General features: G+C 38.6%; 1 protein-coding gene across 1 annotated transcript in view; it reads left to right on the top strand.

The window, feature by feature from the left end:
• Positions 1-6,137: 6,137 nt before the first annotated feature.
• LOC118846535 (sulfotransferase 1C1-like) overlaps positions 6,138-21,088 on the top strand; it is a 315,085-nt gene continuing 300,134 nt past the window's right edge. Inside the window, exons 1-3 of the mRNA XM_036755199.1 lie at positions 6,138-6,312; positions 11,074-11,202; positions 17,143-17,240. Coding sequence (XP_036611094.1) covers positions 6,138-6,312; positions 11,074-11,202; positions 17,143-17,240 — 402 coding nt within the window. The remainder of the gene's footprint in view (positions 6,313-11,073; positions 11,203-17,142; positions 17,241-21,088) is intronic.

Genomic DNA, 21,088 nt, shown 5'->3' with positions numbered 1-21,088 from the left:
AGTAACAGCCACAGTGTGCAATGACTGACTTTGATAGACTTAACTCTTCTTAGAAATGCAAGGACCTAAAACAATTCCAAAAGACTCATGATGGAAAATGCCATCCACATCCAGAAAAGAAAAATATAGAGTCTGAATGCAGATTGAAGTAGACTATTTTCTTTTCTTTGTTTTGTTTTGTTTTATGTTTTTCTTTCTTATGGTTACTACCATTCATTCTAATTCTTCTACACAACATAACTAATGTGAAAAATATGTTTAATAGGAATGTATATGTAGAGTCTGTATCAGATAACATGCCCTCTTGGGGACAGGAAGGGGAGGGAGGGAGAGAAAATTGAAAACTTATGGAAGTGAAGGTTTAAAGCTAAAAATAAATTAACTTATAAAAAGAAATAAACTTTTATGTAAATATTTTTAAAAGAAATATAAATTTTAAAAAAGTATGCTTCAATCTGTATTCAGAGTTTATCAGTTTTCTCTCTGGGGATAGATAGCATTTTTCTTCACAGGTCCCGTGGAATCGTCTTGGAAACTTGTCTTATTCAGAGTAGCTAAGTCTTTCACAGTTGATCATTCTTTAAAATATTGCTGTTACTGTGTATGTTTTCCTGGTTAATGTAAGTCTTTCCAGGTTTTTCTGAACTCATCCTGCTCATCACTACAGTTCAACAGTATTCCATCACAATCATATAGCACAATTTGTTCAGCTATTTTCCAACTCATGGGCATTTCCGCAATTTCCAATTCTTTGCCACCACAAAAAAAAAAACTAGTAAAATATTTTTTTACAAATAGGTCCTTTTTTCCTCCTTTTTATATGTTTGGGATATATTGCTATGTCGAAGGGTATGCAAAGTTATATAGCCCTTTGGCCATAGTTCCAAATTGTTCTCCAGAATAGTTGGACTAGATCACAACTCCAACCACAGTACAATGGTGTCCCAATTTTTCCATGTCCCCTCAAATATTTGTCATTTTCCTTTTCTGTCACCTTAGCCAATCTGAGAAGTGTGTAGTGGTATTTCAGAGTGGTTTTAATTTGAATTTCTCTAATCAGTTACTTAGAGCATTTTTTTTCATGTAACTGCTGATAGCTTTGATTTCTTCTGAAAATTGCCTGTTCATATCCTTTGACCATGTATCAACCGGGAAATGGCTCTTATTTTTAAATTTTTACATCTGGTCTATATATAGTTGATCAATGAGGCCTTTATCAGAGACACTTAATGCAAATTTTTTTCTACTTTCCTGTATTCATTCTAATTTTGACTGCATTGGATTTGTTTTTGCAAAAGTTTTATAACTTCATGTAACCAGAATTGTCTATTTTACTTCACATGATCCCCTCTATCAATCATTTGGTCATAAACTCTTCCCTCATCCATAGATCTGATAGGCACATTTTTCCATGCTCCCCTTATTTGCTTATGATATCACCCTTTGTGTCTAAATCATTTATTCATTTTGTCCCTATGTTGGTATATGGTCTGAGAGCCCTCCCTTCTATCATCCCCCTTTTTACCCTATTCCCCCTACTATCCTGTGGAGTAGGATACCCAATTAAGTGTGTATTATTCCCTCCTCAAGTCAAATCCAATAGGAGCAAGATTCACTCATTCCCCCTCACCTGCTCCCTCTTCCCTTCGAATGAACTGCTTCTTCTTGCCACTTTTATGTGAGATAATTTACCCCATTCTATCTCTCCCTTTCTCCCTCTCTCAATATAGTCCTCTCTCATCCTTTAATTTGATTTTTTTAGACATATCAGCCCTTCATATTCAACTCACTCTGTGGCCCTCTGTCTACATATATATACATATATATATATATATATATATATATATTGATATTGATATAGAGATAGAGACATATATATGTATATAAATGTATGTATGTATGTATGTATGTATGTATAAAAGTATATACATATACATATATATGTATATTCCATTCAGCTACCCAAATACTGATGTCTCATGAATTATACACATCATCTTTCCATGTAGGAGTGTAAACAAAACAGTTCAACTTCAGTAAGTCCCTTATGATTTCTCTTTCTTGTTTACCTTTTCATGCTTCTCTTGATTCTTGCATCTGAAAGTCAAATTTTCTTTTCAGCTCTAGTCTTTTCACTGAGAAAGCTTGAAAGTCCTCTATTTTATTGAAAATCCATATTTTGCCTTGGAACATGATACTCAGTTTTGCTGGCTAGGTGATTCTTGGTTTTAATCCTAGCTCCATTGACCTCTGGAATATCGTATTCCAAGCCCTTCAATCCCTTAATATAGAAGCTGCTAGATCTTGTTTGATGCTGATTGTGTTTCCACCGTACTCAAATTGTTTCATTCTGGCTGCTTGCAGTATTTTCTCCTTGATCTGGGAGCTCTGGAATTAGGTAACAATATTCCTAGGAGTATTCTTTCTAGGATCTTTTTGAGGAAGTGATCTGTGGATTCTTTCAATTTCTATTTTGCCCTCTGGCTCTAGAATATCTGGACAGTTCTCCTTGGTAATTTCTTGAAAGATGATATCTAGGCTCTTTTTTTGATCATGGCTTTCAGGTAGTCCAATCAATTTAAATTATCTCTCCCGGATCTATTTTCCAAGTCAGTGGTTTTTCCAATGAGATATTTCACATGGTCTTCCATTTTTTCATTCCTTTGGTTCCGTTTTATAATATCTTGAATTCTCACAAAGTCACTTGCTTCCACTTGCTCCAATCTAATTTTTAAGGCAGTATTTTCTTCAAGTGGTCTTTTGGACCTGCTTTTCCATTTGGCTAATTCTGCCTTTCAAGGCATTCTTCTCTTCATTGGCTTTTTGGAGCTCTTTTCCCATTTGAGTTAGTCTATTTTTAAGGTGTTATTTTCCTTAGTATTTTTTGGGTCTCCTTTAGCAAGTCATTGACTTGTTTTTCATGGTTTTCTCACATCACTCTCATTTCTCTTCCCAATTTTTCCTCTAATTCTCTTACTTGATTTTCCAATTCCGTTTTGAGCTCTTCCATGGCTTGAAACCAGTTCATGTTTTTCTTGGAGGCTTTTGATGTAGGCTCTTTGATTTTGTTGACTTCTTCTGGCTGTATGTTTTGGTCTTCTTTGTCACCAAAAAAGATTCCAAAGTCTGAGTCTGAATCTAAGACTGTTTTCTCTGCCCATTCATGTTCCCAGCCAACTTGACCCTTGAGTTTTTTATAGAGGTATGACCACTTGTAGGGTAGAGAGTACTCTGTCTCAAGCTTAAGAGGCTGCACTGCTATTTTCAGAGCTACTTCTACACAGCAAGCTCTGCCACACCAGCACTCCTCCTCCCCCAAGACCCACAAACCTGGACCATGATTGAGATCCAAGCAGGCTCTGCACCCCAGCTCTGATCTGCCACTTAATTCCTCCCACCAGGTGGGCCTAGGGCCAGAACTGGCTACAGCTGTAGCTCTAGAAGCAGCCTCAGAGCTGCACCACCTCTGCTGTCCCTGTGGTGATGGCAGCACTGTGAACTCCTTTCACTCTGTCCCTGCAGCTTTTCCCACTAACCTTCTCTGTTGTCGTTGGCGTTTCTGGGTTGAGCAGTCTAGTAACTGCCAGAGCTCACTGATTGAGGGCTCTATGCCTGTTCTGCCCTGCTCCCAGTCTGGTTGGTCCTGGCGCAGCCCATGCTGTGGTCTGCTCTGCTCCACTCTGCTCCCAGCTCCTTGTGATAGATCCTTCCCAGTGACCATCCAGGCTGTCCTGGGGTGGACCCCTGATTCCCTATGCTATTTTGTGGGTTCTGCAGCTCTAGAATTTGTTCAGAGCCATTTTTATAGATGTTTGGAGGGAACAGGAAGGGAGCTTATGTGAGTCCCTGCTTTCCAACTGCCATCTTGGCTCCAACCCCCTCTTGAGTATCACAACTATTTTAAATAGCAATTTGACATGATGCTAATAAACCAACTAAAATGTCCATAGCCTTTGAACAAGAGGCTCCATCAGTGGCCTTCTCCCCCAAGAAAGCCACCATTAAGAAGAAAGTCTCCATAAACCCTTAAATATTCACAACAGTATTTTGTGATAGCTAAGTATTAGAAACAAAATAGATGCACATCAGATGAGCAATGATTAAACCAATTGTTGTACATGAATGTAATGGAATATTACTGTGCTCTGAGAAATGATATTTGGGATGAATACGGAGAACCATGGAAAAAGCTATGTGAAAAGATGAGGAATGAAGTGAATAGAGCTTAGAAAACAATAGTAACTACAACAATGTAGAAGAAAAGAACAACATGCCAAAAATCAATAGTAAATGTAACAAGATTATTAATATTGAACAGCACAAAAGAGATAAGAGAAGACACAACAAATCTACCTCTTTGTGGAGGGGTGAGGGTCACAGGTGTTACACATTAAACATTTTGTGCTTTTTTCATCAGATATGCTGATTTAATTTACTCTCCAAAAAATACTAGTTGGCATATAAACTGGTTCTCTGGAAAGTGGAGAGGGAGGGATACTTCAAATAACTATGGTGATGCAATAAAGAGAAAACATTAACAAAAAACTGAAAACAAAATAAAAATAAACTAACTGGAAGCTAATTAAAAGAGTGTGCCTTAGTAAACTCTTAAAATCCTCATGCTTCTATAATTCTATGATTCTACATCATACAAATCAAATCTCTACGTTCTTCTAAAACTTACTTATTGGAAGGTAATTCTCTATGGTCCTAGCACTTTGATCAGCAATTTGTACTTGCCTTACCTCACCTTTGTAAAATACAGAACTGTAACTAGGAATTTTTGCACCATGACAATTTCAGTTGGAGCAAGGGCAGGGACACTACAGGATCCCAACTCCACTAGAATGTGCCCGCAATGTGGCTGATCCTAGCCATCCTAGGTGAAAGATGAGATACAAGCTGCCAGGTACAGGAGAATGATGTAGATGAGGTGGGTGTAATTGCAAAAGTAACAGAAATAACTCATACCACAAAGAGGGCAAATCTACACCTTGGGCAAGCGGCCTTGGAAGTAAAGCCTTTGTCACCCTTCGGAGTTACTGAAATGACTGTAGAAGTGAGAGGAAATTGGTATAATAAAATGGTAGGCTTTTTTTGGAGGGGGGAAGATAAGGCAGTTGGGGTTAAGTGATTTGCCCAAGTCACACAGCTAGTAACTGTGTCAAGTGTCTGAGGCTGAATTTGAATTGAGGTCCTCCTGACTCCGGGCCTGGTGCTCTACTCACTGTGCTACCTAGCTGCCCTCAATGGTAGGCTTTAAGAAATGTAATCATGCCCTCTAAAATTAAAAAGATTGAAACAACTTACTAAAAGAATTCTTAGGAAAAGGCCAAGATTCTTAGGAATTCCTGGGAAAAGCCAAGATCACCACATCATTTTAAGATTCCTAGGTATTTCAACAATCTGGCTAGCAGCTGCTGTGGGGGTGTAAAACCAACGACAACCAGCTTACACAATGCTGCAAACCCAGGATCTTCTGATCTGCTTTACTAAGCAAAGCAACATTAAGGGGTTAACAATCTTACTTTAATCCAGCATACAAATACCATTCACTTAGTTCAGGGGAAAAAGCCAGCACCCTGAACGTCAGAGCAAATACAAACAAATTACAAATATTGACAGACCGGATACCATTCATAGTTACCAACATCTGAGTTCAGCTGGAGAGCTCATAACAACGGCTGGCCCAGAGTCACATGTGCCATTACAGCTGTGGGTCAGAGCTCTGGAAAATGAAAGCCAACCCCTGGTTTTATATCTTTTTCAGGGTCAAGGGTGAGTTACACGTGACTCATCCACATGACCGAAAATTACCACAAAAACGGGACTTAAACCCACGTAGTCTAAAAGCCTCTGATGTCACAAACATGTCACACAAACCCATGTAAACTAGGCTTTCCCTTGAGGCAAGGAGGTCATCAAGGATTCCTAATTTAATCAAGGAAATAAAGGCCAAACTCTTCAAGGGCACTTGGTTGAATTAAGTGCTAAGAGCCCATTTTGATTGCCAATACACTTGGTTAAAAGAAATGTCCTATGTCATCCAGAAACAGTTAGAAATGCATTAAAACTGACTATGGAAAATGACCAACGTGCACATTTCTGTTAAGGAACTGGCAAGCTGCTGTCACACAATGTCCTTAGAGAAGAAGAAAAATGCCCAACTAAATGAAGAGTTTGTACAAGAAGTGGAAGTCATCGAAATCAATGGAGTTCTTATGATCAAGACAATAAGTGATAATTGGGACCCAATTTGGAACTTCCAAGCCAAGCCTAATGATCTACTCATTGCAAGTTACGTCAAAGCAGGTAAGTGTAAGGAAGTCACTGGTAATAAGGATAAATCTAGCTTTATTAAAATAGGTATGGAGGGAGTGGACTTCTAATTGATTTTCTTGTTCATTCTAGAGCTAGCCCTGGGCAAGAAGGCAAATAGAGACCTATCAGCGATCATTAATCCCAATCCCACATACTTGCTTTGCTTTCCTTATAACAACTGGTTGAACTCTTCTTAATTAAGGGAATGAGAAATTTGTTGATGAGATACAGAGAATTGTTGAAGATACAGGAGAAATAATATTGCAAAATGGAACATTACATAATGAAACTTGGGAAAATATTGAAGCCTATGTTGGAAGATCTTGATAACCAGAGAGCAGCATAATATATTCTTTAGGAGATGGGGGTGAAGGCTGAAATCAGGTAGTAGAAGGCAGTAGGACTTCTCTGTAGTTTTGTCTAGGTTAGGCTGTAGAATGAACAGAAATTCTTTGCTCTAGTGTTAAGGTAGTTGCACTATAATGTCTAGAATGAAATAAGATAAAATAATGATAGCCAGCATCAGGGCAGCATTGATACTATCATACATAACTTTTCTCCTAATAAGTAACATTTGGGAGAGATTAGAAAGGGTTTCCCCTCTGTGGAAGGCTGGATACTGTTGTGCTTACACTAGAGCATTTGGTCTTTCAAGTTTGGAAGGGAAGACTTAAGGAGGGGATCAGAAAGGGCTTCTAGCATAAGATGGTGGTGAGTGGAATTTTAAAGGCACAGAGGGGCTCTATGAAATGGAAATTAGGAAGGTAAGTATTAAACTCGCCCCAGACACACTATGGGATCCTTTGCAACCTCCTTCAGCACCTGTTTTCTCCTCTATAAATTGCAGACAGTAACTATCTCACAGGCTTCTTGTGAGGATATAATGAGATAATAGATGTAAATGGATGAGGATAAACACTGAACCTTTGATTTCATTGCTATAGAGACCTCTCAGATGCAGAAATTCCCTCTATCAATGCAAGTCACCAACTGCTCTGAAACTTATAACTTTAGAGAGGTGTCTGGAAAACAGAAATCCTAAGTGATTTATCCATGTTCACATAACCCATATGTGTGCAAGACATGCATGACTTCAACCCAGGTCTTTCTGGTGCTGAGGTCATCTCTATATCCCATACTCCATGGCTATCATAGATAGATAGATAGATAGATAGATAGATAGATAGATAGATAGATAGACAGAACTTTACAGAATCTAAATGATGACAGAAATGTCAGATGCTATTACAATTAAGAGACCCCAGAGCTGCTCTCTGATATAGGAGTATATTATGTGGAAAATCTCCCCCATGAAAATAGCAAAATTTGAATTAAGAACAAGACAAAATAGTCTGGAGGCATCTTTTTTTACTTGCATCAAAATCTTTCCTCTTTGACTCAAAGTCTTGACACTAGAGGCTTGTATTTCTTTTTCTCTGCCTTAGCCCCTCACCTTTGCACAATGAACCAGCTTGTTATTGCAAACTATAACCTGCTATTGTTTGGATAGCTACCTATACAGGCAATCAGTGAAGGGGAAGATCTTCCCCCGCCCGTTTGAGTGCGCTTCAGGAGCAGGACTCTCAGAGTCCTGGGGAGAGTGGCTAGGACTGGAGGCAAGGGTAGGTGCCTGAGTTCTGGTCCACTTGATAACATGAAGCCTGTGGTGGGAGGAGCTTGCTGAACGGTTGGAGCAGAGCTAAGAGGCAGTTGGTGAGGCAGTTGGTGAGAGACGTTAAGAGCTGAAGGAGAGAGGAAACAGTCAGCTAGCTGGAACACAGCTTGGAGATAGCAACAGAAGCAGCGGCGACAGCAACAGGTGCTAAAAAAGAGCAGAACTGACCCTCGTGGAGACTGGAGAGTGCTGAGCAGGGGTTTGAGGCCAGTGAGTGGTCTTCTTGCTGGAGGGACCTGGCATTGGGTGGGGGGAAGCACCAGTATGGCTTGGCTTGTTGCCATAATGTTTTTCTGTGGCCTCCTAGTCACTATTGTGAGATGGGCATACTGGTTTTGGAAGGTTCTTGCCAGGATGTCTAATTGGGGACACTGGTCCATGGGTCTGCTACTTTTGAGTTTCAATAAATGCTTTAACTCCTCTGCCTTCTACTTGGAGAATTCCTTATATCCTGCAACTCTGGACCATTCAGGCATATTCATGGTTATCTTTGAAGTCATGAATTCTGGCTTAATGATATACTACCACAAAAGGACACATAAAAGTATGACCAATAGGGCTCAGATGTAGGATAGAATAGACTTAAGAAACTAACAAGAAACTTCACAGTTTTCTCTCTAGGCCATAGCCATCATCAAGTAAATGAGGAAGACAGAAACTGCGAAACTGGAAATAACTTTAAGTATTTGGGTAGGGAAGCCAGTATCCCAAATGCTATTTGGCAAATTGACCCTTTCATGCTATGCCTACATTTTGGATGGCTGCTCCCAAGAAAATGATAAAGCCATGACTTTGGAAGTCAGATGGCTGTAACTGAAATCCAGATAGAAAGGAAGAGGAAAGTGTGTGGTGGATGGGAGATAAATCATAAGCAATTACACTTTCTCTAGTCAAAATACACTTTCTTATGAAGGATGCTTTTAAACAAAGAGATAAAGTAGTTTTCTCTATGAGTTGAACAGGTTTTAAAATGGATTTCAGTGGATTTAAAACAGCATTAAGTTATTCTAGGAAACAGATCAGAAAACAAATTAGAACAAGATTCCATAGGAACCAACAGGCACTCACTGGAACCACAGGGACAATCCCTTAGGCCTAATTCTGGCATGACTTCACTGCCTCCCACCCTCATGATGGTTGTAGGCTCATAGGAGTCTAACAGTAGGTCTAGGAAAAGCCACATTTGTAATGGATTTTGTACCCAGAAGCTCAGAATAAGGTTTTGTGTGAAATCAGAAAACCAAGAAGGAATTCTACATGAAGGGTGCCCATTAGCCCTTTTCTTCTTGCTTTTCTGTTCCTTCTTATAACTTCTTGGAAGTTAAAATTCTCTTTCTCTAGCATCTTACCAACTTTATTCAGGTTTTGCTAGTCCATATTTAAGACCAAACTAAGTCAAAACTTTCCGAAATTTAGATATTCTCTTAACCTATTTGAAAAACAAATTAACTTGCAAACTCAAAATCTGTTTTGCATTGGCCAGAGAACTCTGTTTTAGCTCATTTAGGGGAATTCAGGAATCTAGCTTGAGGCCCTCCATAAGTCTAACTAATACCCAAAATGATAACATTTTCTTTTGTCATTTTATATTCCACTACTCCCTAAAACATATACTTGTATGCAATTACAGGTAGTATTTGTTTAAAAAAATAAAATGCTTAACCCAATGCCTGGCACAGAGTAGGCACTATATAAAGGTTTTTTCCCTTCCTCTTTTTATGAAGTCAAGTCACTGATTTCTAATCAACCTGGACTACTCACCATTTCCCCAAAAGTCATCTTGTTATTACTGCTTCCTGCCCACTAAGGTTTCTAAACAACATACCTCCTAAACTTCACTTTTGGAAAGCTTATACATCTTTCAAAAACCCACATGAAAAGCTAACCACCCCCATGAAGCTTGCCATGATTATAGCCCATAAGATCTTTAAGACTTTGGGCAAGTCATTTAACTGCTTTGGGCCTCAGTAATTTCATTTGTAAAAAGACAGGCTGGATCAGATGTCCTTTGCATGCTAAATCCATGATTCCATGATCTCTGTCTCAAGAATACCAGTTCTTTGATTGTCCCACTGTAAGTATCATAGAGAGAGTTGTTAGAGACTTTAAGATCATTCAGTCCAAACAATTCACTTTATAAATGTCTCCTCTTGTACTTACGTATTATTTATGATTGAAACCTATGATTTCATCTGTTTAGGGGGCTCACAGTGTGTAAATCTTGTTCTTTCATGCAGATAATCAACTCCTCTGAGACTTGCCCAGGGCAATGAACCTTGCCCATAACCACATGCTGTTTGTGTCAGAAATACCATTCTAACTCAGGTCTTTCAGTTTCCAACACAAGTTCTCTAACTACTCCAAAATATTCCTTCTAATCCCTTAGTTTTTTAATTAGATATTCATGTGTGGGTTCAATCTACTGTAAAAGAATGCAACCTCTTTGAGCACTATAAATGCCTAACTCATGTCTCCCTCCCAACAGTCAATGCTGCAACTCAACTACTCTACCATCTTTTCCCTAAATATGTCAACTACCATTCTGATTCTGTGACTTTACTCATATTATTTATTCCCCATAGCTGTTGAATTCCCATAATTAGAATACTCTTCCTCACCTCATTTACTATTCTTACCCATTTACTATTCTTACCCAATTCCAATATTGCCATGAAGTATTCTATGATCTGCATTCATACTCTCCTTCTCCCCTAAGCTGCTTATCACTTTCCCTTTCAGACCTCACTCAATAGTTTATTTATAACTTTCTAAAGCACTTTTCAGGACAATTGAATATTTCTTATGTTTCATTGTGTCTTATCCTTCTCAGAAGTTATGATTACCATATCTAAATATTTCATGCACACAGGAGCCTACCACAGTGTTCAGCACATAATGAGCTCTAAATAAATGTTACTGAACAAACTGAGCAAATCTTTGAATTTCATACATCTCTCACAATGCTTTACAAATAGTAGACATTCACTGTATATTTGTTAAATGAATGAATGGATTACAGCAGGTTAGATTATGCTTTAAATAGATAAACTAAAGAATGACCACAACAACTCTTTCAGGCACAACCTGGATGCAGGAGATTGTAGACATGATCCAAAATGATGGAGATGAAAAGAAGTGCCAGCGAGCTAGCACCTATGATAAGCACCCTTTTATTGAGTGGAAACCAGATTTACCCCTCTTACCCGGTAAGTTTTTTTTTAATTGCAATTGGATTGACTTAGAGTTAGGGTTCTGAACCCATTAGGTTCTACCTGAGGAGAACTCTTTCCAAAAGACAAGGAGGGGATTTTCCTGACCCTCATTCTAGCAACAAAGAGTGGCACTTTCCCTGTAAATTTTACTAACCTAAATCATTGAGGATTTCAATGTGTCATACAGTTATTAGGTGTCATAGACAGGACTTGAACCATGGTCTTCTTGGCTCTCAGGCTCCCTGTCTATTCAGTATGCCGGGCAGATAGAAAAGCTCTTCTCTCCATTTCAGAAATAGGGATAGTGAGGCACAGAGAGGTTAAACTGACTCTTCACAGGTTTAAAACCAAAGAAAGGCTACTGTCCCAAATTCAGTGCATTTTCACTCATGAGAATTGAAGACCTGGACCACATAAATTATAGAGTCTCCCTACCAAAAGCAAACCTTGAGGGCCACTCCAGAATATATTCTCACACCTAGAGAATTCTCCTCCTCTGTGCTGAGCAAAAATTTACTTATGTACAGGTTTTGTGTACAAACCAAGGACCTGAGATTTTAATTTAGTCAATAATCTGAAAAGCAAACATGTACATGATCATCACAAAAAAATGTACTGGGCACTAGTTTGCTCTAGCTATTCTGTTATGCACTGAACTTTTAAAGAAGCAAAAGATATAGCCCCTATCTTTGAGGGCTTGAAATCTATTTTGGAAGATAAGATATAACCCTCAAGCTAAAATAATTGATTTGGCAGTTTCTTCCAACAATTCAGATCATAATTCAGCCATGCCTGTTTATTCTATGAGCTATTTGTCCATGTACTCCCATAAATTTTCCACAAGAGATCTATGCAATTCTTATAAAACTGCTGTAAGAGTCTGAAGATGGGACAAATCCCTGAGTTTGGGAAATCAGGGAAGGTACCCAGGAAGAAGTAAGACTGGAGCTTGGACTTGAAGAGTAGGCAGGACATAGTTAGGAACAGGTGGAGAAGACATTCCATAAAGTGAATAATAATGCACAAAGATGGAGAGGCTGGGAACAGAAGGACATGGGAAATGTTTGCAAACAAAAGCCACAAAAACAATATGTATAAACAGACATATGTAGGATATATTAATTATGAATATACATGTATAGATATGAGTATACATACAGACAAATGTATGTTTATGCTATGTGTATGTGTGTGTGTGTATACACAAAGAGATAGAGATGGGAAATGTCCACTTATTAAAAGGAGGAAATGTTAGAAATGATAGCTAAATTCTTACTGCATAGCAAGATGCCTACAAGTCTCATATGATGAACATGAGATTTTAACTTAAAAAAAAAGTTTTCCTGATTAGGATGAAAACATACATGGACTAGCCAAAAGACCTAAATCAGCTACTCACCACTACCATTGAATAACTGACTTTTCTTGGAAGCCATGCCTAGATTTGTTAGATCTATTGTACAAGGAGGTTTGGATCTATCTTCATTTATAATTAAAGCTAATTTTAGTTAATAGTATTAAATTCAGGGGAGCCAAAATGGCAGCTTGAAAACAGGGACTCGCTTAAGCTCTCCCCCAAATCCCTCCAAACACCAGTGAAAAGTGACTCTAAACAAATTCTAGAGCTACAGAACCCACGAAATAACAGAGGGAAACAAGTCTCGAGCCAAGGAGGGCCTGGATGGCCACTGGGAAGGACCTATCACACCAAGCTGGGAGCAGAGAGCAGCATGGGCCATGTCAGGACAGACCAGGCTGAGGCAGACCAGGTTGAACAGGCCTCGATACCCAGAATCACAGAGTTGTGGCAGTGTCCAGACTTCTCAACCCACAAACACCAAAAACAATGGAGCAGGTCAGTGGGAAAACTGTTGGATGTGGGTGAGAGAAGTGTTAGGTCTGGCTACAGCCCTGGGGCACAGGATGTGGCTGCAGCAGTGACAGCAGAGGCAGGGGTGGTGGCAGCAGCAGCAGCAGCGGTGGCAGCAACAGCAGAAATAGCAGCAGTAGCAGCAGCTCTGAAAATAGCAGCACAAAAACCCTGAAGCTTGGGACAGAGCCCTCTCCACTCTGGAAGCAGTCATACCCTGACCAAAAGTTCAAAAGGCAAGTAATTGGCTGGGAAGATGAGCAAGTAGCATAAAAGGACTCAGACTATGGAATCTTTCTTTGGTGATAAAAACATGCAGCCAGAAGTCAACAAAGTCAAAGATCCTACATCAAAAGCCTCCAAGAAAAATATGAATTGGTCTCAGGACATGAAAGAGCTCAAAAAGGATTTGGAAAATCAAGTAAGAGAAGTAGAGGAAAAATTGGGAGGAAAAATGAGAGTGATGCAAGAAAATCATGAAAAAAGTCAACAACTTGCTAAAGGAGACCCCAAAAAAATACTGGAGAGAATAGCACCTTAAAAATATACTAATGCAAACGGCAAAAGAGCTTCAAAAAGCCAATGAAGAGAAGAATGTCTTAAAAGGGAGAATTAGGTGGAGCCAAGATGGCAACTAGAAAGCATGGACGTGCCTAAAGCTCATCCCCAGGACCTTCCAAACACCTATAAAAATGGCTCTGAACAAATTCTAGACCTGCAGAACCCATGAAATAGCAAAGGGAAGCAGGGGTCCAGCCCAGGACAGACTGGATGATCACTGGGTAAGGTGTATCACACTGTGCTGGGAGCAGAGTGGAGCAGAGCCCAGCTTGGGCTACACCCAGACCAACCAGACTGGGAGCCAGGTGGAACAGGCCCTAGCTCCCTGAATCAGTGAGCTGTGGAAGTTACCAGACTTCTCTACCTACAAACACCAAAGGAAACAGAAAAGGTTAGTGGGAAAAAACTGCAGGGACAGAGTGAAAGGAGTTTGTGGTTCGGCCACTGCCCTGGGGACAGTGGAGGTGATGCAGCTACAGAACTACGGCTGCAGTTGCTTCTGACCCCAGGCCCCCATGGTGGGAGGAATTTAACTGGCGGATCAGAGCAGGAGTGCAGAGCCTGCTCAGATCTGAGTCACAGTCTGGGTTGGCAGTTCTTGGGGGAGGAGGACCACTGATGTGGCAGAGCTTGCTGTGTAGAAAAAGCTCTGAAAACAACAACACAGCCCCTCAAGCTTGGGACAAAGTACTCTATACTCTACAAGCAGTCATACCCCTACAAAAAAAAAAAAACTCGAGGGTCAAGTAGTTGGCTGGGAACATGGCCAGGGAGCGAAAACAGACTCAGATGCAGACTCAGACTTTAGAATCTTTCTTTGGTGAAAAAGAAGACCAAAACATACAGGCAGAAGAAGTCAACAAAGTCAAAGAGCCTACGGCAAAAGCCTCCAAGAAAACCATGAACTGGTTTCAAGCCATGGAAGAGCTCAAAAAGGATTTGGAAAAGCCAGTTAGAGAAGTAGAGGAAAAACTGGGAAGAGAAATGAGAGTGATGTGAGAAAACCATGAAAAACGAGTCAATGGCTTGCTAAAGGAGACCCAAAAAAATACTGCAGAAAATAACACCTGAAAAAATAGACTAACTCAAATGGCAAAAGAGCTCCAAAAAGCCAATGAGGAGAAGAATGCCTTAGAAAGCAAAATTAGCCAAATGGAAAAGGAGGTCCAAAAGACCACTGCAGAAAATACCCTCTTAAAAATTAGATTGGAGCAAGTGGAAGTTAGTGACTTTATGAGAAATCAAGATACTATAAAACAGAACCAAAGGAATGAAAAAATGGAAGACAATGTGAAATATCTCATTGGAAAAACCACTGACCTGGAAAAAATGATCCAGGAGAGATCATTTCGAAATTATTGCACTTCCTGAAAGCCATGATCAAAAAAAAGCATAGATATCATCCTTCAAGAATTATCAAGGAGAACTGGCCTGATATTCTAGAGCCACAGGGCAAAATAGAAATTGAAAGAATCCACAGATTACCTCCTGAAAAAGATCCCAAAGAGAAGTCTCCTGGGAACATTGTTGCAAAATTCCAGAGCTCACAGGACAAGGAGAAAATACTGCAAGCAGCCAGAAAGAAACAATTTGAGTATTGTGGAAACACAATCAGGATAAACAAGATCTATCAGCTTCTACATTAAGGGATCAAAGGGCTTGAAATATGATATTCCAGAGGTCAATAAAGCTAGGATTAAAACCAAGAATCACCTACCCAGCAAAACTGAGTTACATGCTCCAAGGCAAAATATGGATTTTCAATAAAATTTTCTCAATGAAAAGACCAGAGCTGAATAGAAAATTTAATTTTCAGATGCAAGAATCAAGAGAAGGATGAAAAGGTAAACAAGAAAGAGAAGTAATAAGGGACTTACTAAAGTGGAACTGTTTTGTTTACATTCCTTCATGGAAAGATGACATGTATAATTCATGAGACCTCAGTATTAGGGTAGCTGAAGGGAATATACATACATACATATATGCCTACATACATACACATATATATATATACACATATATATGTACATATATATATTATGTATATAGACAGAGGGCACAGGGTGAGTTGAATATGAAGGGATGATATTTTAAAAATATGATCAAATTAAGGGATGAGAGAGGAATGTATTGAGAGAGGGACAAAGGGAAAGGTGGAATAGGGTAAGTTATCTTACATAAAAGTGGCAATAAAAAGCAGTTCTGTAGGAAGGGAAGAGGGGCAGGTGAGGGGGAATGAGTGAATCTTGCTCTCATTGGATTTGACCTGAGGAGGGAATAACATACACACTCAATTGGGCATCTTACCCCACAGGAAAGAAGGAGGAAGGAGATAAAAATGGGGGGACGATAGAAGGAAGGGCAGATAGAGGGAGGAGGTAATCAAAAGCCAGCACTTTCGAAAAGGGACAGAGTCAAGGGAGAAAACTGAATGAAGTGGGACAGGATAAGATGGAGGGAAAGATAGTTAGTCTTTCACAACATTACTATTATGGAAGTGTTTTGCATAATGATACACATATGGCCTATGTTGAATTGCTTGCTTTCTCAAGGAGGGTGAGTGGGGAGGGAAGTAGATAGAGAATTTGGAGCTCAAAGTTCTAAAATCAAATGTTTAAAAATTGTGTTTACATGCAACTGGTAAATAAGATATACAGGCCATGGGTTATAGAAATCTATTTGGCCCTACAAGAAAGGAAGGAGGGAGGCCATGGTGAGGGGAGGTGGAGTGAGGTGATAGAAGGGAGAACAGACTGGGGAAAGGAGCAATCAGAATATATGCCATCTTGGGGTGGGGGGAGGGTAGAAATGGAGAGAAAATTTGTAACTCAAGATGTTGTGGAAATCAATGTTCAAAACTAAAAATATTAAATAAATGAGAAAAAATAGTATTAAATTCAAGACACATGAACTCACAAGTATTTCTAAATACCTTTAAAACACAGAAAGACAGGGGATAAAGAAATAGACCCATCCTATAGATTCAGAACTATTGAGATCTCTCACAATATCCTCCTCCCTCTAAGGGCAGTGACCTCTTCTCTTCCATTGTCCTCTCTCTATTGCCCAAGGTAATACTGAAGAAACACAATCAACAGTCAAGCCATTGTCAAATACCCTGTAAATTGTCACAGAGCTCACACATTTCCCTGGTTCCACAAACTACTTTCTGTCCTATGAATCTACACTTACATTAGGGAGCAGAGAATTCTCTGCTGGTTCATATCATATGCACTACTAAAGCAGGTGCTGGCATTGCTGGTAAATCAACCTCAGAACAAAAGAAGCAATTTATGTAAAGTGCTTGGTAAATCTTCATGAACTACACAAACATTACCTATTATTTTCTTTTCCGAATGGAGGGCAGAGACAGCCAAGAATGATCTCTATCTACTCACTAAAACTTGGAACATCCAATTTCAGACTTCCATGAGACAGTAACACAAAAGTTACATGGCTGACCAAAGTAGGAAAAATTTGAATGACCCTGCACTCTTTTCCAGGTCTGGACCTTGCTATGAAAATGCCTTCTCCAAGAACACTGAAGACACATCTCCCTGTCCAGTTGTTACCACCATCCTTCTGGAAACAAAATACAAAAGTAAGATTGCCAGTAGTTCTAATCTGCCTTGCTTTATATCACATTTTGTTCTAGAGGACAGCAAAAAATTCTTTTAGAAAAGAAACATAACTGATCTCAATGTTAGGCAGCTGTGCCTTCACAATGCAAAGGGCTACATTTAATTTCCATCATTCTGGATAATGAGAGAGTTCTCCTCCAGTCAAAAGCCCGAATGTAGGCACTAAAGGGAATTCCCTCATTTGTAAATGAGGTGAAATCCCTCAGTGAGTCCATATCTCTTGACTTTGGTGGAGCAGTTCAATGTGAACATATAAAAAAACCACCTCAAAATTAAGATATGATAACTTTTGCATCTTATTTCATTTTTAATTTTTTTAAATAATAAGCACATCTTGTCTCTCCATATGACATTCATCCTCCATGAGAAAACAAAAACAAATGTTCTATGACAGATATGTACACTTAAATTAAACAAAAACACACATTGGCGGGTTGAAAAATGTGTCTAATTTAGCATATTTATTCGAACATGTATCTGTGAAGAGGAGATATGAAAAAATTGGAGTAGAAATAGATAAATTATAAACAAAGAAAAATAATAGAAACAATTTGAAAAAATAAAACTTGTTTCTTTGAAAAGACCAATACAATTGACAAACACTCAGCTCATCTGACTGAAAAGAAGAGAACAAAAAAATTAAATCAATGAAATAGCGATGAGCAAGGTAGGTTCACAGAAAAACCAGGAAAAATAAAAGATCATACAGGACATATGGTGCACAGTTATAAGCTAACAAAACTAAGAAAATAAAACAAATAAAATACTTTAAAATATAGTACATACAAATTATCATAAGACCAGATATACTTTTTAATTAATGTAATTTCAAAAAAGGAAATAGATCCAGGTGTAAAGTGACTAAAAGGGACTCCTTGTCCCGATGGATTTTAAAAAGAATTTTTTTCAAACTTTTAAAAAATAGTACCTACTTTTCAAAAATTATTCTCAAAAATTGATAGCAAAAGCACCCTACCAGAAACCTTTTATGAGACCAATATAGTCCTAATACCTAAATTTTTATAAAGGTAAAAGACAAAAATGAAACTATAATTCAATACCATGATTCAAAATTTTTAAACAATCCCATCAAATGTTACAGTGATTTATCCAAGAAATCTTTTACTTTACCCAAGTCAATTTTATACTAAGGATTCAAAAATGGTCTAACATTAGAAAACAAAGAACACAATTAATCATATTAAAAAATAAAGCAAGGGGCAGCTAGGTGGCACAGTGAGTAGAGCACCAGCCCTGGAGTCAGGAGGACCTGAGCTCAAATCCAGCTTCAAACACTTGATATACTTACTAGATGTGTGACCTTGGGCAAGTCACTTAACCCCAACTGTCCTACCTTCCCCCCCTTCCAAAAAAAAAGCATCCAAATCCAAATGATCATCTCAATAAGATGCAGAAAAAGCCTTTGACAAATAACAATTCTTTTTTGATCAAACCCTACAAAGTATAGGCATAGAAAAACCTTTTTTTAATTTTATAAATAGCATCTATTTAAAACAAAAATCAAGCAATAAATCTAATAGAGACACACTTGAACCTTTTGTAATAATATAGAAGTAAAGCAAGGATAAAGAAGTAAAGGCAGGATGAGGGTTGTCCCAATTGGGCTGAGTGAGTCCAGCTGGCCCTACGACCCACACACACATAAAAGACCATGACAAGGATTGAGGATACTATGCCCTTAGTGACAAGAGGGAGGAGAGGAATGCCACCTGAGTAACAAAAATGGTATTGGGAGAGTCTCTTGACCTCTTCTTCTTCGACTCCTAAAATAAGGTAATTGGGGAGATCTGGAAGAGATCATTCTCTCTGTAAAGCAGAGGACTATTAGATGAAAAAACAATCACTGAGAATTTACTAGTGACAGGCACTGTTCTAAGTACTGGAGTTACAAAGAGAAGAATCAAAACACCCTCCTCTCAAGAAGTTCATGATCTAATTGGGGGCAGAAGGATAAGGGTTGGGGAGAGAACATATAAAGGATATTTCTGCTATAAGGCAATTGGCAAGAGGAAAAAAACTAAGTTTGCATGAAATATAAAGACACTGTTCAGATAAAGATTTCATCCATGACACTGCTATTGCCTTCCATCTGAGAATAACTCCCACACTGAAATGTATGTATGCGTGTATACTGTTGTTGTTCAGTCATTTCAGTTGTATCCAACTCCTCTTGACCCCATTTTGGGTTTTCTTGGCAAAGATACTAAAGTGGTTCTCTATTACCTCTCCAGCTCATTTTATAGATGAGGAAACTGACTTACCTAGGGTCATACATCAAGTAAATGTCTGCAGCCAGATTTGAACTCAGAAAGATGAGTCTTCCTGGCCCACTACTCTATCTACTCTGTCACCTAACTACTCCTGTATGTGTACACATATATACACACATATATACATACATATATATACACATACATATACATATATGAATAAAACAAAGCACATGGTGGTGTACCATACACATGTATGTGTATATATGTGTGTTATATACATATATATGATATATATATTGTGTATACATCATGTTTTTAACCTTTATATCATCATCAAGGCAACAAACATTTATTCTGCATGCTTATTATGCTTATTATGCCCGGCATTATGCTAAGTACTATGAATACAAATAGAACTAAAAAAACACTGTCCCTACCCTCAAGGAATTTTAATTACAGTAGGAGAAAACAAGACATAAAAAGAAGCTGAAAAGGAAGGGAACAAGTTAGAGAAATTGTGGAAAGTCAAATGTAGAACCAAGAGGGGAAGGAAGATGTGGCTGCCTGAATAATTCCTTAAAATTCAGGTCATATTCAGGGAGGAATAAGCCAATTAGAAGAAAGGGCCAAAGGAATCGAGTATACTCCTAGTGTGAGAAATTCTGCAGAGTGTGTGAGGTGCCAGCGTGTGGAGGTTTCTTTGGCCTCGTAAAGAAAGATGACAGAACCAGAAGTAGAACCTAAAGAAGATTATCAGGTTCATAAGCACACAATAATTGCTTACTGGTTACTCTACTCACATCTGCTATCTGTGTCACCTTGTGGATGTCATTTAGCCTCATTTTGCCTTAATTTCCTTATTGATAAAATAAAGCAATTGGATAAGATGAGGTTCATAATGGCTCTAGGTCTACGATCCTATGACCTTATTTACACATATGGCAGGATGCTATGAACTTATATAAGGTCCTACCTATTTTTTGTTTTTACTTGGCTTCTCCTCACCTAGAACCCAAAGCAGGAAATCCAGAAGATTTTAAAGTTCCTAGAGAAGGACTTGTCAGAGGAAATTCTCAATAAGATCATCTATCACACCTCTTTTGATATCATGAAGGAAAATCCCATGGCAAACTATACCACCTTTCCTAGAGCTGTGATGGACCAGTCCATTTCCCCATTCATGAGAAAAGGTGAGTGAGGTACATGTTCTAAGTTTTATGTTCTATGAGGAGGCAAACCTTAGTACATACTAATTCTGATTTGTTTCAGAATTGTCTTATGTGTCTTATGTGGCATATCATGGAGATAACACTGCAGAAGAGACAGTAGAATTAAGTCAGGAGATCAGCCATTGCCCTAATCAATAGTGGGTTCTCAGTTTACTAACATCTTAAGTGGGGATAATTTTGCCTTACTCACCTAAATCATAGGATCATGAAGTATGATGAGATAAATGGAATACATTTTGTGGACTGAAAAATGCTATAAAAATGTATCCTGCTTTTCAGAGGAAGAAATTAAAGTTATATCTATAAGCATATGAAAAAATGCTCTGGATCACTACTGATTAGAGA

The sequence above is a fragment of the Trichosurus vulpecula genome, chromosome 4, assembly GCF_011100635.1.
Source record: "Trichosurus vulpecula isolate mTriVul1 chromosome 4, mTriVul1.pri, whole genome shotgun sequence".
Classification (NCBI taxonomy): domain Eukaryota; kingdom Metazoa; phylum Chordata; class Mammalia; order Diprotodontia; family Phalangeridae; genus Trichosurus; species Trichosurus vulpecula.
The sequence above is the reverse complement of the archived record's forward strand: the minus strand, read 5'-3'. Positions and strand labels throughout refer to the sequence as shown.